Source organism: Lepidochelys kempii, chromosome 7, assembly GCF_965140285.1.
Source record: "Lepidochelys kempii isolate rLepKem1 chromosome 7, rLepKem1.hap1, whole genome shotgun sequence".
NCBI lineage: Eukaryota > Metazoa > Chordata > Testudines > Cheloniidae > Lepidochelys > Lepidochelys kempii.
This window is the reverse complement of record NC_136386.1, coordinates 4,460,118-4,477,579: the sequence shown is the minus strand read 5'-3', so window position 1 is coordinate 4,477,579 and position 17,462 is coordinate 4,460,118. Positions and strand designations below refer to the sequence as shown.

The 17,462-nt window shown below is 42.5% G+C and overlaps 1 protein-coding gene across 6 annotated transcripts in view; it reads right to left on the bottom strand.

Moving 5' to 3' along the window:
* Positions 1-17,462, bottom strand: part of PTPRG (protein tyrosine phosphatase receptor type G) — a 616,375-nt gene that overhangs the window by 153,173 nt on the left and 445,740 nt on the right. For all 6 annotated transcript variants that reach the window (XM_073350970.1, XM_073350965.1, XM_073350966.1 and 3 more), the window contains exon 6: positions 16,568-16,634. In XM_073350970.1, the coding sequence (XP_073207071.1) occupies positions 16,568-16,634 (67 nt within the window). The remainder of the gene's footprint in view (positions 1-16,567; positions 16,635-17,462) is intronic.

Sequence of the window (17,462 nt, the reverse complement as noted above, 5' to 3'; positions counted from 1 at the left end):
CTCCCTTACATACAGTGCTACTCCCCCACCTTTTCTGCCCTGCCTGTCCTTTCTGAACAGTTTATAACCATCCATGACAGTACTCCAGTCACGTGAGTTATCCCACCAAGTCTCTGTTATTCCAATCACGTCATAATTCCTGTAGGTTCAATTTTAGGTTCTGATTTTCAAGTGCAGCCTGTATACACCTTTAAAGCAACTGAAAAGAAAGAGTTTTATAAAAGGCACACAACTGTGCCTTTCTAGCTCCTGCAATTGCCTGTATAAATGAGGCATTTTCACGTACAAATGGACAATTATGACTCCAACAGGCCATTTTGGACGTGCACATAGCAAAGGCATGTAAGTTAGATGTGGGGTGTACGCATTTTTAAAATTGTATGGCTTACAGTTACCTATTTTAAAATCTTCAGTTATAATTAACAATTTGAATTTTTGACTACTTTAATCTTTTGTTAGAATGTATGAAAATCTGTAAAATGCTGGACAAATGTAAACATAAAACAACATACAAATATGGCATATTCCTTTATTAAAGGACTACTGAAGAATGAAGCTCATATTCCACTTTCAAGGATTTTTGTGCCATATGCTGACAATATTATATTTTAATAATTAATTGTTCATCAAAGGAAAAGAAAAAGAACAGGGATGCTAAATTCAAAGTTATTCAAATTGCAAAAATGAATAATGTATGACTTTTATATTAAATACACACTGTATTAAGTAGTCTACATTTCATCCAAATCTGTCTTTCATTTTTAAACATTTTGAACTACAACATGAATAATCAACCATGGGAAGCTTATTTAGACAAAGAAATACCTTATTTGAATGCAAACTGAAAGTATCCTACTATGATTAAATTTTGGTTATCAATTAGACCGATTTTTTTTTAAGTGTCTGGAAAGTCACAGTCAACTGTGAAAGAGAAAATTTCTTGGGGGAAAAAACGTAGCTTTGCTAACTCACAGTTAAAGTCAGGCATGATATACACTGTCAAATATTATTATTTTTAGCAACAAGAAATATAACTTTTCTTTAATAATTCCAAAGATTAAAACAAAGAAAACATATACATTGGATTAAAATACGATAATTAAAATATTAGAAGACAGTCAAATGATTAATTGCATTTGCTGTGTTTTAATAACTTCCTGTTTCATAAAAGTTTCATAATTTTGTATCCAGATGCACAGTACCGGGTTTAAGAAACATGCAATTATAAACATTTCTCAGTTTGAATGCTTTAATTATGTTACAAGAATAGTATATTTATTCGTACCTTCTAGCACAAAGATGCTTAATTTATACAATAATTATCATTGCAATATCCACACAGTGATGCAAACAGGCATTTAGAGTGGCCATTCCTGAAAACTAGTCAGTTTCACTTTGGATAAATAGATACTATTTTCAGTACTCTCTGTACTTTCCTATAATTTTGGTAGGAACACTGCTAATATTGAGTAGTTGTCTAATTACTAAGAGGAGCATTTTCAAAAGCAGCTAAGTGACTCAGAAGCCTAAGTCCCATTTTCCTGTTAGTACTTAGGAGCCAAAATGTCATTGAAAGTCGGTGGGACTTAGGAGTCTAAGCCCACTAAGAAGTCACTTTGAAATTGGAACTTAGGCTTCTAAATCAGTTAACTGCTTTTGAAAATGTTCTCCTAGCTTCACATTGCTACGTCACAAAGCGTGACTAGTGTCAGGTTTCAGAGTAACAGCCGTGTTAGTCTGTATTCGCAAAAAGAAAAGGAGGACTTGTGGCACCTTAGAGACTAACCAATTTATTTGAGCATACGCTTTCATGAGCTACAGCTCACTTCATCGGATGCATCGAAAGCTTATGCTCAAATAAATTGGTTAGTCTCTAAGGTGCCACAAGTACTCCTTTTCTTTTTTCGTGACTAGTGTGCAGCGTGTAGTCATTTTTTATCCAGTGTCCTTCTACCTATCATGGAAATGCAGTGCTGAACTCTGGAGGGGAAGGCAGCATCTCTGAAAACAGCCTAGGCTTACACTAGACAACAGTTTAAGAACAAGACTTTTTACGAGCAAAACTTGAAGGTAATTTAACGTAGGCAGAAGCATCCATTGCAGACACTGAACAACTCAACTTGTACTTTTTTTTTTTTTTTTTAAACGGTGATGACTGGGTTGGAAAAATTATCTAGCTTCCTCTACCGCCTTATATGGGTCACACCTAGCTTTCCATCCTCAGTGGCAGGGGGTGGGGAATGAATTGACTTGGGGTGGGTCTCTCTCCAGATGGGGGTGAAAACAATTAAACTTGGAGTGAGAAGAGGCATATTTCTGCAGATGTCCTGAGAGGTGAGGAGCTTATGAAGGTCCGAGACCCAGGAGGCTGGACGGAGCCAAGGGATTTATCATCTACTGCATCTGGAGATGTTTCAAGAAATATTACAAGAGATATTTTAGCATTGCTGTTCTAAGGTAACCAAGCAACCTAGTGATAGACAGCAGCCTTTGGCACCACTCCACACCTGCCACAAGTGAAAACACCACAACCCCCTGCTTTCTTTCCCAGTATAAAAGGGCAGTGAGTCTGAAAACGAAGAGTCACCACTTGCTGGCAGAGTGTGAAACTCTTTGGGAGTAAGTCCGGTTACTTGGCAGGAGAACTGGGGATGGGACAGGGGAGGGGGGGTTTCCAGCAGAGCACTGGCAGAATGCCATGGAGCTGACCACCCTTGTTAGATCAGATATCTCTGGGAAAGCGTACGCAGACCCACTAAAGAGGAGGACTCAAGCAACCCGCAAATGGTGACAATGTGAACAATACCTTCACTGACTACTCATGAAGGCTCCTCCCTGTCCCCTGGAAGATGAGTCCGAAGTCATCCTTAAGCCTAACAGATCCCATGGAGGATCACATCCAAGCCTCTACAATGAGCATCATCTCCCTGTAGAAGTCTCCTGATGACAATGGTGTTCCACAGCAGGTGAGATCCCAACCTCTGGCCCCACTGGGGTTTGCTCACTGCTGCTGCCCATTCTGGGGTGCTCCGAGGAGATTGCACAGACGTGCCAAGAAATAAGAGAAATGCACACAACCTGTCCAGTAGGAGGGAGAGCACTCCCCTGGACAAATCCTGGCTGTGACACATAACTAGTGACCTCCTTAGGAGTCCGTCTATCCTAAGGACCCAGGGATTCACCACAACCACATACCCGCTGTTCCAGCAGCACATCCAAGACTCCCCAAACTCAGCTTTGCATCTTATGAAACACACCCACATATATCCCCAAAACAGCCTCCTTGCCACGATGAAAGAACAGGAAAAGGATTCATGAAGTCTACTAGGGACCATGGTGTACACACCTATTTTATGTGGGAAGCTCTTAGATACTATGATGATGGGCACTATAATAAAAGACAGACAGGTAGATGCCGCCACATGCACTAGTGAAGACTTCTGTGTACCTCCCACAATGCTTCCTGGATTGCCTCATTCAATACTACATAGACCTAGGTATTAGCCCACCAAACTGTAGTTCCAGGCATCCTTAAAGTCTTCTCTACTCCTTTGCGCCAGACTCCTCTATTGACACCAACACATAAATATGTATATGAATAGAAAATTTCGTATTCAGAAAAGGAACCTGAAACACACCAATTATGGCTCAAATGCTAGAGTCCTGCACTTGACCTACAGGAAAATTTCTTTTGAGGAAGATGGGCTAAACCGGTTTTTGTAGCTATTATTTCCACGTAAACATGGCAAAGCACTGAAAAGTGGCAACCTGATAGCAGCCCAATGAAATGCCACCATAAACCTAATGCAATCAGTTTTATTAACAATATACAAATAGGTTTCAGAGTGTCTCTTTGCATAAAGCACTGAAGTGTGTGTTAAAAAAAAGTGTCCACTCTAATATTTCCAAAGGAAAAATGAGTATCACAGATTCAGCATCAACAATTTAAAAAATGGAAGTGACATAAAAATTACTGAGATTGCTACAGCATAAAAGGACAATATGCTATTTTAACTCTCTTCTGTTCACAGGCAAGCGGACTAACATGGCCTGCTGGACATACACTTGACCTCCTGATGCAGTGGTATTAAAAAAGAAAGCAGCATTAATGTCCACCTCTTGGTCTTTTTTTCAGGACGACACTGAAATAGTTTTATTAATGGGGAAGCTGAAATGAGTGCAGACAAGCAGATTGTATCTCCTAATTTCAGGTCTATGCATGAACACTTCTAAAAGCTTCTTGTAACACCCTACTAACCCAGAAGGCAAGGAAAATATCATTTGATTTTTATTATCATTCATTATATTACTGTAGATAGGTGAGCAGAATCTTTGCTTGGGCGGTTAAATTTTCCTGACCATTTTGCAAGGTTGCATTAGGCCACCCTGTTAAATCCATGCAAACTGAAGACAAAAAGAGTTGCAAGGGATGCTACAGACTTATTGACATTATCTATCTGTCTAGGCATCACTGGGGTATCAGAACTGGTATTAGCAAATTCATTCATTTTCAAGTGCAGGATAGTTTCCCCAGTAGACGACAAATCAGATATTAAATGGATACTAACACCTGATCTTTACCAAAGTGTGAGCAGCAGCCAAAGATTGTTTTCACCTACTGTCATTGGAATGTATTGCTCCCAAAAGACTGGCTTGCTAAAAATAAATATTGGAAAAAAGCTCAGTGAAGATAACATTGAATTTAAAGCCAATCACTGAAAAATAAATGGACTCCTGAGACACACAGGTAAACACCCCCCAGACTATCTGCAATCTAAACTCTTTTCAAATCTACCAGAAACTTGGATCAGAGATCACAGGACAACCACTGTATGCCAAAATGTTTGTCTCTCCCATACAGCGTTCTGGGAGTCATCAGAGTTTTCCTGCAGAACGGGAACTCAGCTGGATTGAGAACAATATCCAAAAATGAATTGATTTCCAGAATTAACGTACGTGGAATACTTGATAGACAGAAACACTACCCAGACCATGGACTTAAAATACTTTGAATACAGCTGTGAAATTCGCAATTCCAAGAGCTTTAAAATCCTCCCAAACCTGTAAAGTGGTATTACGGCCAATTTCATTCTTACAATAAGCCAATTCATTCTAATGCTTCTGGATCCTAACCATTTAAAACCAACAAACAAAAACAAACAGGACAGTACGATGCACACCCACAGCGTCAGAGCTTCTCAGACAAAGCAGGTTGTCCATTATAGAAAAAGGGACCCAGTATACTATAGTGATTTAAAGATTTGTTACAAATAGTACACACTGCTTTATCTGAAAGGGTGTTCAAATGAGCACAAAGAGTACTTGATGTGTGAATGAAGAATGAAGAAGAATTTCAGACATTCCAGTGTATTTAGGATAATTCAGGCAACTTTCTATGGACTATTTATGGTCCTGACTTACCGATATAAAGAAATCAAGGCAGCCTAGGAGGCACAGCAAGGTGAGGGGAGAGGACAGATGATGACACCACCACATTACCTGCCCCAAAGAGCTTGCAAGACAAGAGGCAACCAGGGAGTGCAACAAAGCACAGGGAGGAAGGCAACAGGGAAGATTAGTGTGTTTACAGGAGCCAAGTGATTCCAAATCATTTAAAACTTTTATTACAGGTCGGGCTGATAGCTCTGCTAATTAAGCTTGCCTGCTGCTTCCCACCCCGTTTTCAGTTGCTTATCGTTTTGCCAAACTTTAACCACTCAGGCTGAAATTTTCTACGCTAGGTATCTGCCTGAGGCTGAATTTTTGGAAAGCTTCAGCCAAAATGGTTCAGTTGTTTCTGAGAATGAGGCTAGGGAAAAATGCATTGCAAAACAATGTTGAAAATTCTGGCAGCCTTTCTTTGGGAAGCTTTGGAGTAGAGCCTTGAAATTTGGCAGAGGGTGGCCTTTGCAGCAGGAGTGTGCCTTTTGCTGCTCTTGTGAAAATATGCCCAAATTTGGCCAAGTTTTAACATTCCACACAAAGATGGACTACAAGCTGTCAGGAACAGTATCCCCGATAATGTCACGGCAAACCTGGTGGCTGAACTTTGTGCCTTTGTCCTCACCCATAACTATTTCACATTTGGGGAGAACGTATACCTTCAATTCAGCAGCACTGCTATGGGTACCCGCATGGCCCCACAGTATGCCAACATTTTTATGGCTGACTTAGAACAACGCTTCCTCAGCTCTTGTCCCCTAAAGCCCCTACTCTACTTGCGCTACATTGATGACATCTTCATCATCTGGACCCACGGAAAAGAAGCCCTGGAGGAATTCCACCATGATTTCAACAATTTCCATCCCACCATCAACCTCAGCCTGGACCAGTCCACACAAGAGATCCACTTCCTGGACACTACAGTGCTAATAAACGATGGTCACATAAACACCACTCTATACCGGAAACCTACTGAACACTATGCCTACCTACATGCCTCCAGCTTTCATCCAGACCACATCACACGATCCATTGTCTACAGCCAAGCTCTATGATACAACTGCATTTGCTCCAACCCCTCAAACAGAGGCAAACACCTACAAGATCTCTATCAAGCATTCTTACAACTACAATACCCACCTGCTGAAGTGAAGAAACAGATTGACAGAGTCAGAAGAGTACCCAGAAGTCACCTACTACAGGTCAGGCCTAACAAAGAAAATAACAGAACGCCACTGGCCATCACCTTCAGCCCCCAACTAAAACCTCTCCAACGCATCATCAAGGATCTACAACCTATCCTGAAGGACGACCCATCACTCTCACAGATCTTTGGAGACAGGCCAGTCCTTGCTTACAGACAGCCCCCCAACCTGAAGCAAATACTCACCAGCAACCACACACCACACAACGGAACCACTAACCCAGGAATCCATCCTTGCAACAAAGCCCGTTGCCAACTGTGTCCACATATCTATTCAGGGGACACCATCGTAGGGCCTAATCACATCAGCCACACTATCAGAGGCTCGTTCACCTGCACATCTACCAATGTGATATATGCCATCATGTGCCAGCAATGCCCCTCTGCCATGTACATTGGTCAGACTGGACAGTCTCTATGTAAAAGAATAAATGGACACAAATCAGACGTCAAGAATTATAACATTCATAAACCAGTCAGAGAACACTTCAATCTCTTTGGTCACTCGATTACAGACCTAAAAGTGGCAATTCTTCAACAAAAATACTTCAAAACCAGACTCCAACGAGAGACTGTTGAATTGGAATTAATTTGCAAACTGGATACAATTAACTTAGGCTTGAATAAAGACTGGGAGTGGATTGGTCATTACACAAAGTAAAACTATTTCCCCATGTTTATTCCCCCACCCCCACCGTTCCTCATACGTTCTTGTCAACTGCTGGAAATGGCCCACCTTGATTATCACTACGAAAGGCTTTTTCCCCCCGGCTCTCCTGCTGGTAATAGCTCACCTTAAGTGATCACTTTCCTTACAGTGTGTATGATAATACCCATTGTTTTATGTTCTCTATGTATATAAATCTCCCCACTGTATTTTCCACTGAATGCATCCGATGAAGTGAGCTGTAGCTCACGAAAGCTTGTGCTCAAATAAATTTGTTAGTCTCTAAGGTGCCACAAGTCCTCCTTTTCTTTTTGCGAATACAGACTAACACGGCTGCTACTCTGAAACCTGAAAAATCTTGGTTTTTACATGCTCGGTACAGACTTCTCAGAGTTTCGCAGCTAAAATCTCTGAAGATTCCATCCTCTCTGACCAATCTTGACCTACATGTGACATGCATGTGTGACCCCCACAAAGCAAATCAGCATGCTCCAACCCAGGGACAGAAGGGAAAAACCAGATTTTCCCTGTAATTATTGTTCCCAGCTGCTGTGGGCTAGGGTGAGGCTGGGCACCTGAAATAAGCCTGGAGGAGAAAGTGCTTGATTTGAATGCAGTGGGGACAAAAGCTGGAGCAGGGGCGAGGGAAAGATTGGGAAAAGGACCCCGGTGAGACTGGGACTGGAGGCGGGGGGATGAAACCTGTGATTGAGTTTGAGGGAGGATGGAGACTGGGATCTGGTGAGGAAAATGGGGGAGGAGGGAGAAGACATTGAGATCAGGCTAGGAACTGGGGTGTGTGTGCGGGGGGAGATTGGGACTGCTGGACAAGGCAGGAAGCCAATATGGGAGGGAGGGGGCGCCGGGGAAATAGATCAGATGAGGAGCCACCATGTGTGGGGGGAGAGCTGCGATGGCTGGGCAAAGAGACTGGGGCAAGGAACCATGAAGGGGATGAGGATGGAGTTGGGAGACTGAGGTTGGATATGAAGTCTGTGAGGGAAACTGGGATTGGGAGCGAGGGGGAGAAACAGGGCTGGAGGGGAACGAGTGGGGCTGGGGCAGGAGAGAGAACAGACAAGGAATTGGGAAGGGGGAAATGGAACTGGCTGGGCAAGGGGACTGGGAGGGGGATGAGAAGCCTGAGGAGGGGACTGGCTCGGTGAGGAGAATGGGATGGGGACAAGGAGCCAAGGTTGGGGAAAAAACAGGATTTGGATGAGGACAGTTTGGAGGGGATGGAGCAAAAGAGGTTGAGCCTGGGGGAAATGGGGAGAAGTGGGAGATGTATAGTGAATGAGGCAGGGGGTTGCAGGAAGGAAAAGGATGGTCTCGTGGTTAACGCACCTGAACTCTGCCTTGGAGAATTGTTTTCTATCCCTGCCTCTGCCAGAGTTCCTGTGTGATGCTACTGAAGTCACTTCAGCCAAACTTTTCACTAAATGCTTGCTCCAGTGAGTCCTCCACTGATTTGCAGAAGTGCTGAGCACTCACAGCTACAACTGAACTCAAGGGGAGCTGTGCTCTGCATGTATAAAGTGCTGTATACTGCCAAGTCCTCTGAAAAAACAGGGCCCAGGCACCTCAAATTGGGCACCCTAAATTAGTGGGACAATTTTGATCCCTCTCTCTCTCAGCCTCAGCTCCCTAACTTTAAAATGTGGTGTTATGAATATAAATTAGTTAATGTTTGCCAAGCACTCAGACGGTACAGAGATGAGCACCATGGAAAAGCCTATGAGGAAATTAAGAATTCTGTCTTCAGCGTAAGGTTTCGATAGTGCGCTTTAAATAAGGCCTAGAGTCACACATGGAACAATGAGGATAAAACAAAATACTGAAACAGCTGCTCATTAAGTGAGCACCATCCACCCTGTGCACTGAATGAAAGGGGTTCTGGGGGGAAAAAAAGGATGCGCTCATGTGATTAAAGACTAAATCAAAATGCACACGCACACGGGGCCCCAATTAAGGTTGCACAGGCAACCTTAATTCTGGTTCTTCCTAACTTTTAAATGCTTGACTCTGCAACTTTAATAATTTTCTCTTAATGTCATTTTGTGTGTAATTATAATCAGCCTAGTGGCCCTGTATCTAGCCATTATCAGTGATTCTTCCTTGAGACTAGACCAGTGGGAATTTCTAACACTTATTTTACATATTCTTGTACAGTAACTCCTCACTTAACATTGTAGTTATGTTCCTGAAAAATATGATGTTAAGCGAAATGATGCTAAGCGAATCCAATTTCCCCATAAGAATTAATGTAAATGTGGGGGTTAGGTTCCAGGGAAATTTTTTTCACCAGACAAAAAACTTTATTTTATATTATATATATACACATACATACGTACACACACACAGAGTATAAGTTTTAAACAAACAGTTTAATACTGGTACACAGCGATGATGATTGTGAAGCTTGGCTGAGGTGGTGAAGTCAGAGGGTGGAAGAGGGTGGGATGTTTCCCAGGGAATGCCTTACTGCTCAATGATGAACTAGCACTCGGCTGAGGCCTCAAGGGTTAACACACTGTTGTTAATGTGGCCTCACACTCTACAAGGCAGCACGAATGGAGGGAGGGGAGACAGCATGGCAGACAGAGACACACAGCCTGTGTGTGCGGAAGAGAGAGAGAGATGTGCATTGCCCCTTTAAGTATGCTGACCCCATTCTAAGTACATTGCCTTTAGAAAGATCAGGAAGTGGAGACAGCAGCCGCGGCCAGCTCTCTCCGTCCTGAGCCCTGTTGCGTCTCCCCCCTGCTCGAAATGGAAAAGGAGTAAGCGGGGGGCAGGAGCAGGGGAGAAGGGGAACACCCTGACATTAGTCCCCCTCTTCCCTCCTCCCCTGCACAGCAAGCGGGAGGCTCTGGAGAGCAGTTCCCCGGCACAGGGCAGGAGCAGCACATGGCCGTGGCGGGAGGGACAGCTGAACTGCCGGCACTTGGTAGCCTGCTCCGCGGCTGCTGCACAGGGAACTTAGGGGAGCTGATGGGGGGCTGCCAGCCCACCCTGGTTCCAAGCCCCCACCAGCTCGCTCCAAGGGGGCTGCTCTTCCTGCAAGTAGTGGACAAAGCAGGCGGCTGCCAAACAATGTTATAAGGGAGTATTGCACAACTTTAATCGAGCATGGTCTCTAATTGATCAGCAACCTAACAACGAAAAAAAAACCGGGACGACTTTAAGTGAGGCATTACTGTAAATGATTCAGACCCCTGCAGTTATGCATGTAGGCGCTGGCCAGCGTAAAAGGTGTGAACTGATTCTCTCTACTCTCACCTTCCTTTCCCTGCCTCCTTCCTCCTCCTGTTTGTTACACAATGATCATGTCCTGGTCTCTCTTGCAATGAGAGCACAAGCACAGCCCAGAAAACAAAGGATGGTGCCAACGCATCCTTACAACCTGTTCTTCTTCGTTTTCATTTTCAGTTAACATATCCCACCCTTATGACCGTCTCCTCTCCAAAGTCCACTGGGTGTTTGCCTTCTTCAAAGTTGCACTTTAAAAACCAGTCCCAAGATAACCCTCCTTTTGCTTTCTACAACCCGCAGTTCTTTAATGCAGAGAACAAACAGCTTGTCAGGTGGTGTTATGGCTCAAGTTAAAACAAAAGAAAAAAACCTGTCACGCTGCTAATGGTGTTTTCTTGTTATTATGCCTGGTGGCAGGATAGATCCACAGGATAACTAACACTGTCTGGATTGCTTCCTTTTTAGTGCTGATTTATTTTTAACAGGTTATTCAACACCTTTTTGCCTTTGACAACTTTAGTGATGTGCAGCTTATTCATTCCCTATGCCTTTTTGAAGCAATCCAGTTCCTCCTTCTACTTCAGCACTGTCTTCTCTCCCCTCAGGCGCTTCTAAATCTTGGTGACCATCACTTACCTCACTTCTCTCCTCTTCCCCTTGCTGGAGGGGACATAAAAGCAGTCTCTACTCCATGTCCACTCTGGCTTACATTATGATACTTATTAATATGAAGTCAGAGGGGAAAAAAGCCAGAAATTTCCCAACTACCTGGTTAAATAAGCAGAGGTACAAACAAACAAACAAACAACTCCTACCAACCACCAGATGAGCAAACAAGCAACACTGAATCTGCAAGTGATTCACTTTGTCTGTTCACAAGCCTTTGATCTTGCTGTACACTTTGATTTTCAGTACTTGGTTTGACAAGGAAGGGAACAAGATCCCCTTTTTTGTGACATTCATAGAAGGGTTTTCCAAACCAGTAAATTATCTGTACTTCTAACTTATAACTTTCTGCTGATCTGTGGAAATCTTTGGCAATCAGAACAGAGCACAGGAAAGAGCAGCAGAATGTGGCCTACCGTCACTGGCACAAGATTTGGTGGGGTCTGGAGTGGCGCCGTCTGCTCTTCATTTTTTGAGAGCAGTAAGGGGGATGAGGCAATCTCTTTTATTGGACCAGATTCTGTTGGTGAAAGATACAAGCTTTCCCGCTACACAGAGCTTTCCAACAGAAGTTGGTCCAAGACAAGATATTACCTCACCCACCTTGTCTCTCTAACATCCTGGGACCAACACGGAAACAACAACACTGCAAACGTAATATTTCTGTCTGTTTACTTCGGTGGTACATATAGTAAGACTGAAGGAAGAAGACACACATGGTGCACGTGTGTGTGCGAGTAGGGTGACCAGATAACAAGGGTGAAAAATCGGGATGGGGGCGGGAGGTAATAGGCACCTATATAAGACAAAGGCCCAAATATCGGGACTAACCCTATAAAATCGTGATATCTGGTCACCCGATGTGCGAGGGACAATGCTGAACATCAAAGAAGCTACTCCCTTCAAGAGATATAATATCTTGAGAGGATTGACACCAGCGGAGGAGGAAGAGCCTTGTGTAACGTGAAAGGTCGTCTCTTTCACCCGTGGAAGCTGGCCCAGTAAAAGATATTACTTCACCGCCTTGTCTCACGAAATGAGAAAATCAGAAACACATGAGGTGGCAAATCAATACTTCTGTGGAATAGCTCCATGTTACGTTAGGTGTCCCTCAGGTCTCTAGCTGGAGTATCAGGGAGGCAGGAGAAAGCTTGATCATTGATTGTAATGGTAATCTTCTGCAAAATACAGGCCTCAGTATCAGTGCCCCTTGGACTTCCAAGAGTGGGCACGCACTTTCTGTCTGAGAACAGAGGGCCTCAGTACTCATGCTGGAGGGAGCAGCTACTGTCTAGCCTCTGCGCTTCTGCGTCACGTACAACAGTATCAGGAGTCGGGGCAAAGAGAGACGCTTATTGGGAACAATAAAATAGAGGTGGAAGAGTGGATGGTTCTGTAGACTGGGAATGATGTCACTGATCATTCACACGCTGCCCAGGTCACAGCGATGACCACCATGTCTTGACGTATGATTTAACTTCAAAAAATTCCTCGTGGAGATCACAAAAACGACCGGCACAACTGGCACTGACCTTGGCTGTCCGTCTCCGCAGAGACGCTAAACACTGAATGGACACAGAAAAAGGGGGCCAAGAGCCAAGCCTGAAAACAAGTTGGCAGATCAGCATCAGGAAGCTTGCACTGCTGCTGCCTCCCGCTACGTCCCATCTGTGGAGAGAGGGCTCCACTCTCGAAGCCTGTTGGTCTAGCAGGAGCACCACCAGACACAGGCCCATGCACATGGTGTATTTGTACCAGATGAGAAAAAAAAAAAAAGGGTGGGCAAGAACAACATGTGCCTCTCTGGAGGGCAAGAGCGGCAACCCTTGGCAAGGCAGAAAACTGGAAGCAGAGCCAACGTCAGCAACAGGCATCTGACAGCTCTGAGAAAAGCGGCCTCTTCGTTCTCGTGCCTATGCACTGCTTTGCAAGGGGGCACCCTGGAATTTGGACTCCTCCACAGCCTGTGACATGAGGCAGGAAGACATGAAGCAAACCTGAAAGCTCTGGCGTTTGTCTACCACACTGTTAGGGTGTTTGGCACATCACTAGTTTTCCTTCCAGCTTAGGGACTTCATATGGTTCTTCTTGTAAAATTAAGCTTATTATGACATTAAGATTCTAGGAAATTATGCCTGGAGATGAAGGAAATAAAGCAGATTCTGAGCACTGACTAAGCCTGTATTGATTTTTATGTGTACGTATCTCTATCATCATGACTAAGCCGGTGACACTGTGAAGGGCACAATTATTTATGTTCCATCAATTTAGTGAGTAATTCAAATCCCTGACAAAAATCTCAAGCTCAAATTGCTTCCACAGGAAGTATTTCTGACATTTTAAATGTTCACTCACCCCTGGAGGGGCACTTAAAACTAAGAACTTTCCAGGAAAGAATGGAAAAACCATATGTATTGGTTTTGTATAACACATGTAGAACAGCACAATTATTTCGTACGAAATGGTTTTTCTTTACTGCTCCTTGCACAATGGGGTCCTCACCCAGGATTGGAGCTCCTGACCAAGGTGCTACTATAATGCAAACAAATACATAAAAAGCATCATTATTGTTAGGTGAGTTTTTCTATCAAAACAGCATGATAATTAGCTAGTTTACATCACTATTTGCCAAATATTCTTGTTTTAATGGAGGGGAAGGTGGAAGAAAACAAAAAGTCAAAGATGCAGTAGAGGCTCAGACCCTCCACAAAGTCCCCCATTGATACCTCAGGATCCCTAGAATTTGGGGGTGGATCCCATGGGGGTGGAAGAATCTCCACTGGGGGATCCTGGTAGAGTTCTCCTCCTCCTTAGTCTCCTTCTGAGAGTTTTTCTGCAGAATGAGCCAGCCCAGAGTATGTGGGGGACAGGCAGAGGAATATGGAAGATACCACCACCACCAGTAACTTTTGGAAACATTTCTAAAAATAGACTTTTTATTTATTGATTTATTTATAATACATGGCACACGTAGAGTAAGCAAGAACATGGTATAAAGACTACCTTGGGATGAATATAACTAACTCATGAGCAACATGGCCATCCCAAAGTTAAGGATCATACACTCTCTATTATTATCTTATACATATGTACATGCACACACATGCCCTCAGGTGTTACTGTGATAGCGGTAGCTAGACAGCTGGAGTCCACAAATGGCAAAGACATTCAAGTTCCTCGTTTTGCCCATTTCCATCTTCTTTTTTTGGTATTGGTTGTATTCATTGGTGTGCTCTTCTCTCCTCTCCCTGCCCCACGAGCAAACTGTCCAAACTCCACAAGAGTTTCCATTTAACCAACATACAACTCAGCTGGAGTCAGAGTTAAACAGGGCATAACTGATGACAAACAGTGCCCCCTTTAAGATACAACCCCTGGGGATTCTGTATTTACTTCAGTTATAAAAATGTGTCCACATAAGGCTGTAGGTAAATTATACCGAGTAAAGCAATGACAGCACTTACAGTAGAACTGAAGCCGTTATGTGTACCACTATTCTACACAGAACCAAAATAGTGAAAGAAAAGAAAGAAAGAAAAAGAAAGAGCTATAAGTATTTAATCTATTTTTTAAAAACAATTTAGTAACCTGCCCCCCCTCCTTGCAAGAAAGCCTTTCTCCCACTAAAAAGTAAGGCTTTAAGTAGCCAAAACAGGAAGGAAAACAAGATTTTCCTCTATTTTTTTTCTTTGTGTTTTTTAAAGGAAGCAAGTTATTAAAATATATCAACCTATTTCCTCCCCTTGAAATGTTAGTAGTCTTCTGTGCATTGTGAGTGAAACAAAAACAAACATCTTTTATGCACCCAGCTTCTGCTGTGACTAGGCAACTCCAAGAATATCATTTTGTGGCCACGGAATCACAAGCTAGGGACCAGGTCACGTTATACCAGACTAATTTTGGGGGGAACGGGTTACTCTTACTAGACACCAGCATGATTATACGCTAGCAGTTTTTGCAGCAGCGGTTTGGGGGGAGGAGGGGTAGTGGGAAAGGAACAGGATGGATTAAACACCATCCACCTTTGCCGGGGGAAAGAGAGAGCAGGTGGGATACAAACCTAAAAAAGATTTTGGTTCAAGTAAATGGCAGCATGACTTCACAGTCAAATTATCTAAGGCTGGAGAATGCTAACTGCCCAACTCATCCCTGGTGTTTTTTTTTGTTTTTTTGGCAGCCTGTTTTGTAACTCAGTGGGAACTGGATAACAACATCTATTTCAGCTCAGTGTGGAGTTTTTATTTCACAGTAGAACACGGCAATTTATATATGGCAAAAACCAATGGAAAATTCTCTCAGTGAAGGATTTTGTGGTATGTTATCATTTAACCCCTATTTTTCACTTGCACTAGATTTATTGGTGTGCACAGCTGCAATGTTAAATAACTTTGAAAGCAGAGCAATTAATCCAAAATCCTATTTGTTTTAATCTAACACTGTCAACTAGTTTTAGGTTTCTAGTCAAGAGAAAAAAAATGTTTGTTAAGCTCTATGGCACCAGCTAATGTCTAAAGACAAACCTCTGAAAAGGTGCAAAAATGTTTTATTGCAGTAGTATAGACAGAGCAGAGATTTATTATAGCACCTAACGGCATTTCTGCAGATGCCTTTTGAATCATAATGAGATTATTAAAACTTTAGAAATCATTATATTAAAACTTGACAAGGGGATGCTGGAAGTGGAGAATCTTGATGTCATTGCCAATGACGCATTCCTAATGATAAGGTTTCAGGATAACTCCTCAGTAAAACTAGTTATAAAAATATAAAAAATATATTAATATTTATTTCAGTACCTTCTATAAGTTCAAGGATAATAGGTTTATATGCATCAGAACAGCTGAATGATTATATTTATGCAAGCATTAGAAAGATGTTCATCGGCTGCAAAGTTTAATTAATTTTCACAGATAGTTAATTTTCTGTTTCATTATCAGCTCCCTAAATTTGAAAGACAAATAATTTGTAAACAAATAGAAACTTCAGAGGAGTATTTTTAGACCAAATGTAAGATAAATAGCAGGCATGAAACATCTGCACTGCATTTGAAGTACTAATATGAATGATATATTGTACTAAGTTTTGATTTATAACTTGCACATTCTAAAGCACTGATTGAAAAGAAACAAATTGTTTACTGTTAACCCACACCCGTTTTCAGGTAACAAATGAGTCTGATATGTACCAATCAAATAATGGCTTTAATGCCCTTAAACTTCAGTGAATGAAGAATGTAACCTCAATATGTCCTTTGAAGGGTGACCCGATCCCTTAAGGACAATATTCTAGCCCCTCTACCCTTCCAGCAAAAAAAAGTTTAAGTAGCTACTTACCATGATGTACGACACCCTTCAACCCATGGATAATAGGATCCAGTGCTGGATTGTCCCTCTGACTGACCTACATATAAAGGATACATGATTGGTTAAATCTATTCTGGCATCAGACAGAACAGTCTCAGTTTAATCTTTTAAAGAGGGGAAAAAAAGATGTTATCTAGCAAGCTGCTTAGTCCTCACATTTACAATGGCTCCTCAACAAATGCTGAAGATATATGGTGTAATAAAATACTGCGACGAAGGCTAAATCAAAAGAGAGAAAGTCTTCAGAATACATTAAAACATTAGAAATATTAAAGCTCCTGCAAAGCCTAAAAATGAACAGCTGATTTCTCTCCACTAATTTCTCACCTAAGTAGTAGTTTAAAGTTACCGTAGAACAGTCCGCTACGCACTGAAAATCACCAGATCCTCAGTGGCTGTAAGTCAACATGGCTCCATGGATGTCAACAGAGCTGCACCAATTTACACCAGAAAAGGATCTAGCCCTTCGTGGTTTTTTTATTTATATTTTTTAAAATGACTTACTTAAAGGCCCTTTGGAAGAAGGAGGGATAAAGATCACATCAGGCAGAGTCCAGACAATAGCCTCTGAAATTTGATAATGCAATGCTATTCTCCGGGGGCAAAAATGTCCATAGTATTCTTCTGCGCAGAGATAAACCACCTCCTCGGCAGAGATGATCTAGCCACAATCCAGAGAGGGGAGTAAAACCAGCAGACACAGGGACATTAAACCTTCCTTCCTCACCTTCAGTTCAAACCTTCCAAATTAAGGCTCCAGGATGGCAAATGATAAAATACAGGTAGGATCTGATCAGAAACAGTCAAATGAAAAAGAGTCCCATTCAATTACATCATGTAATAGCGGACAGCTAAAAAGTGACAA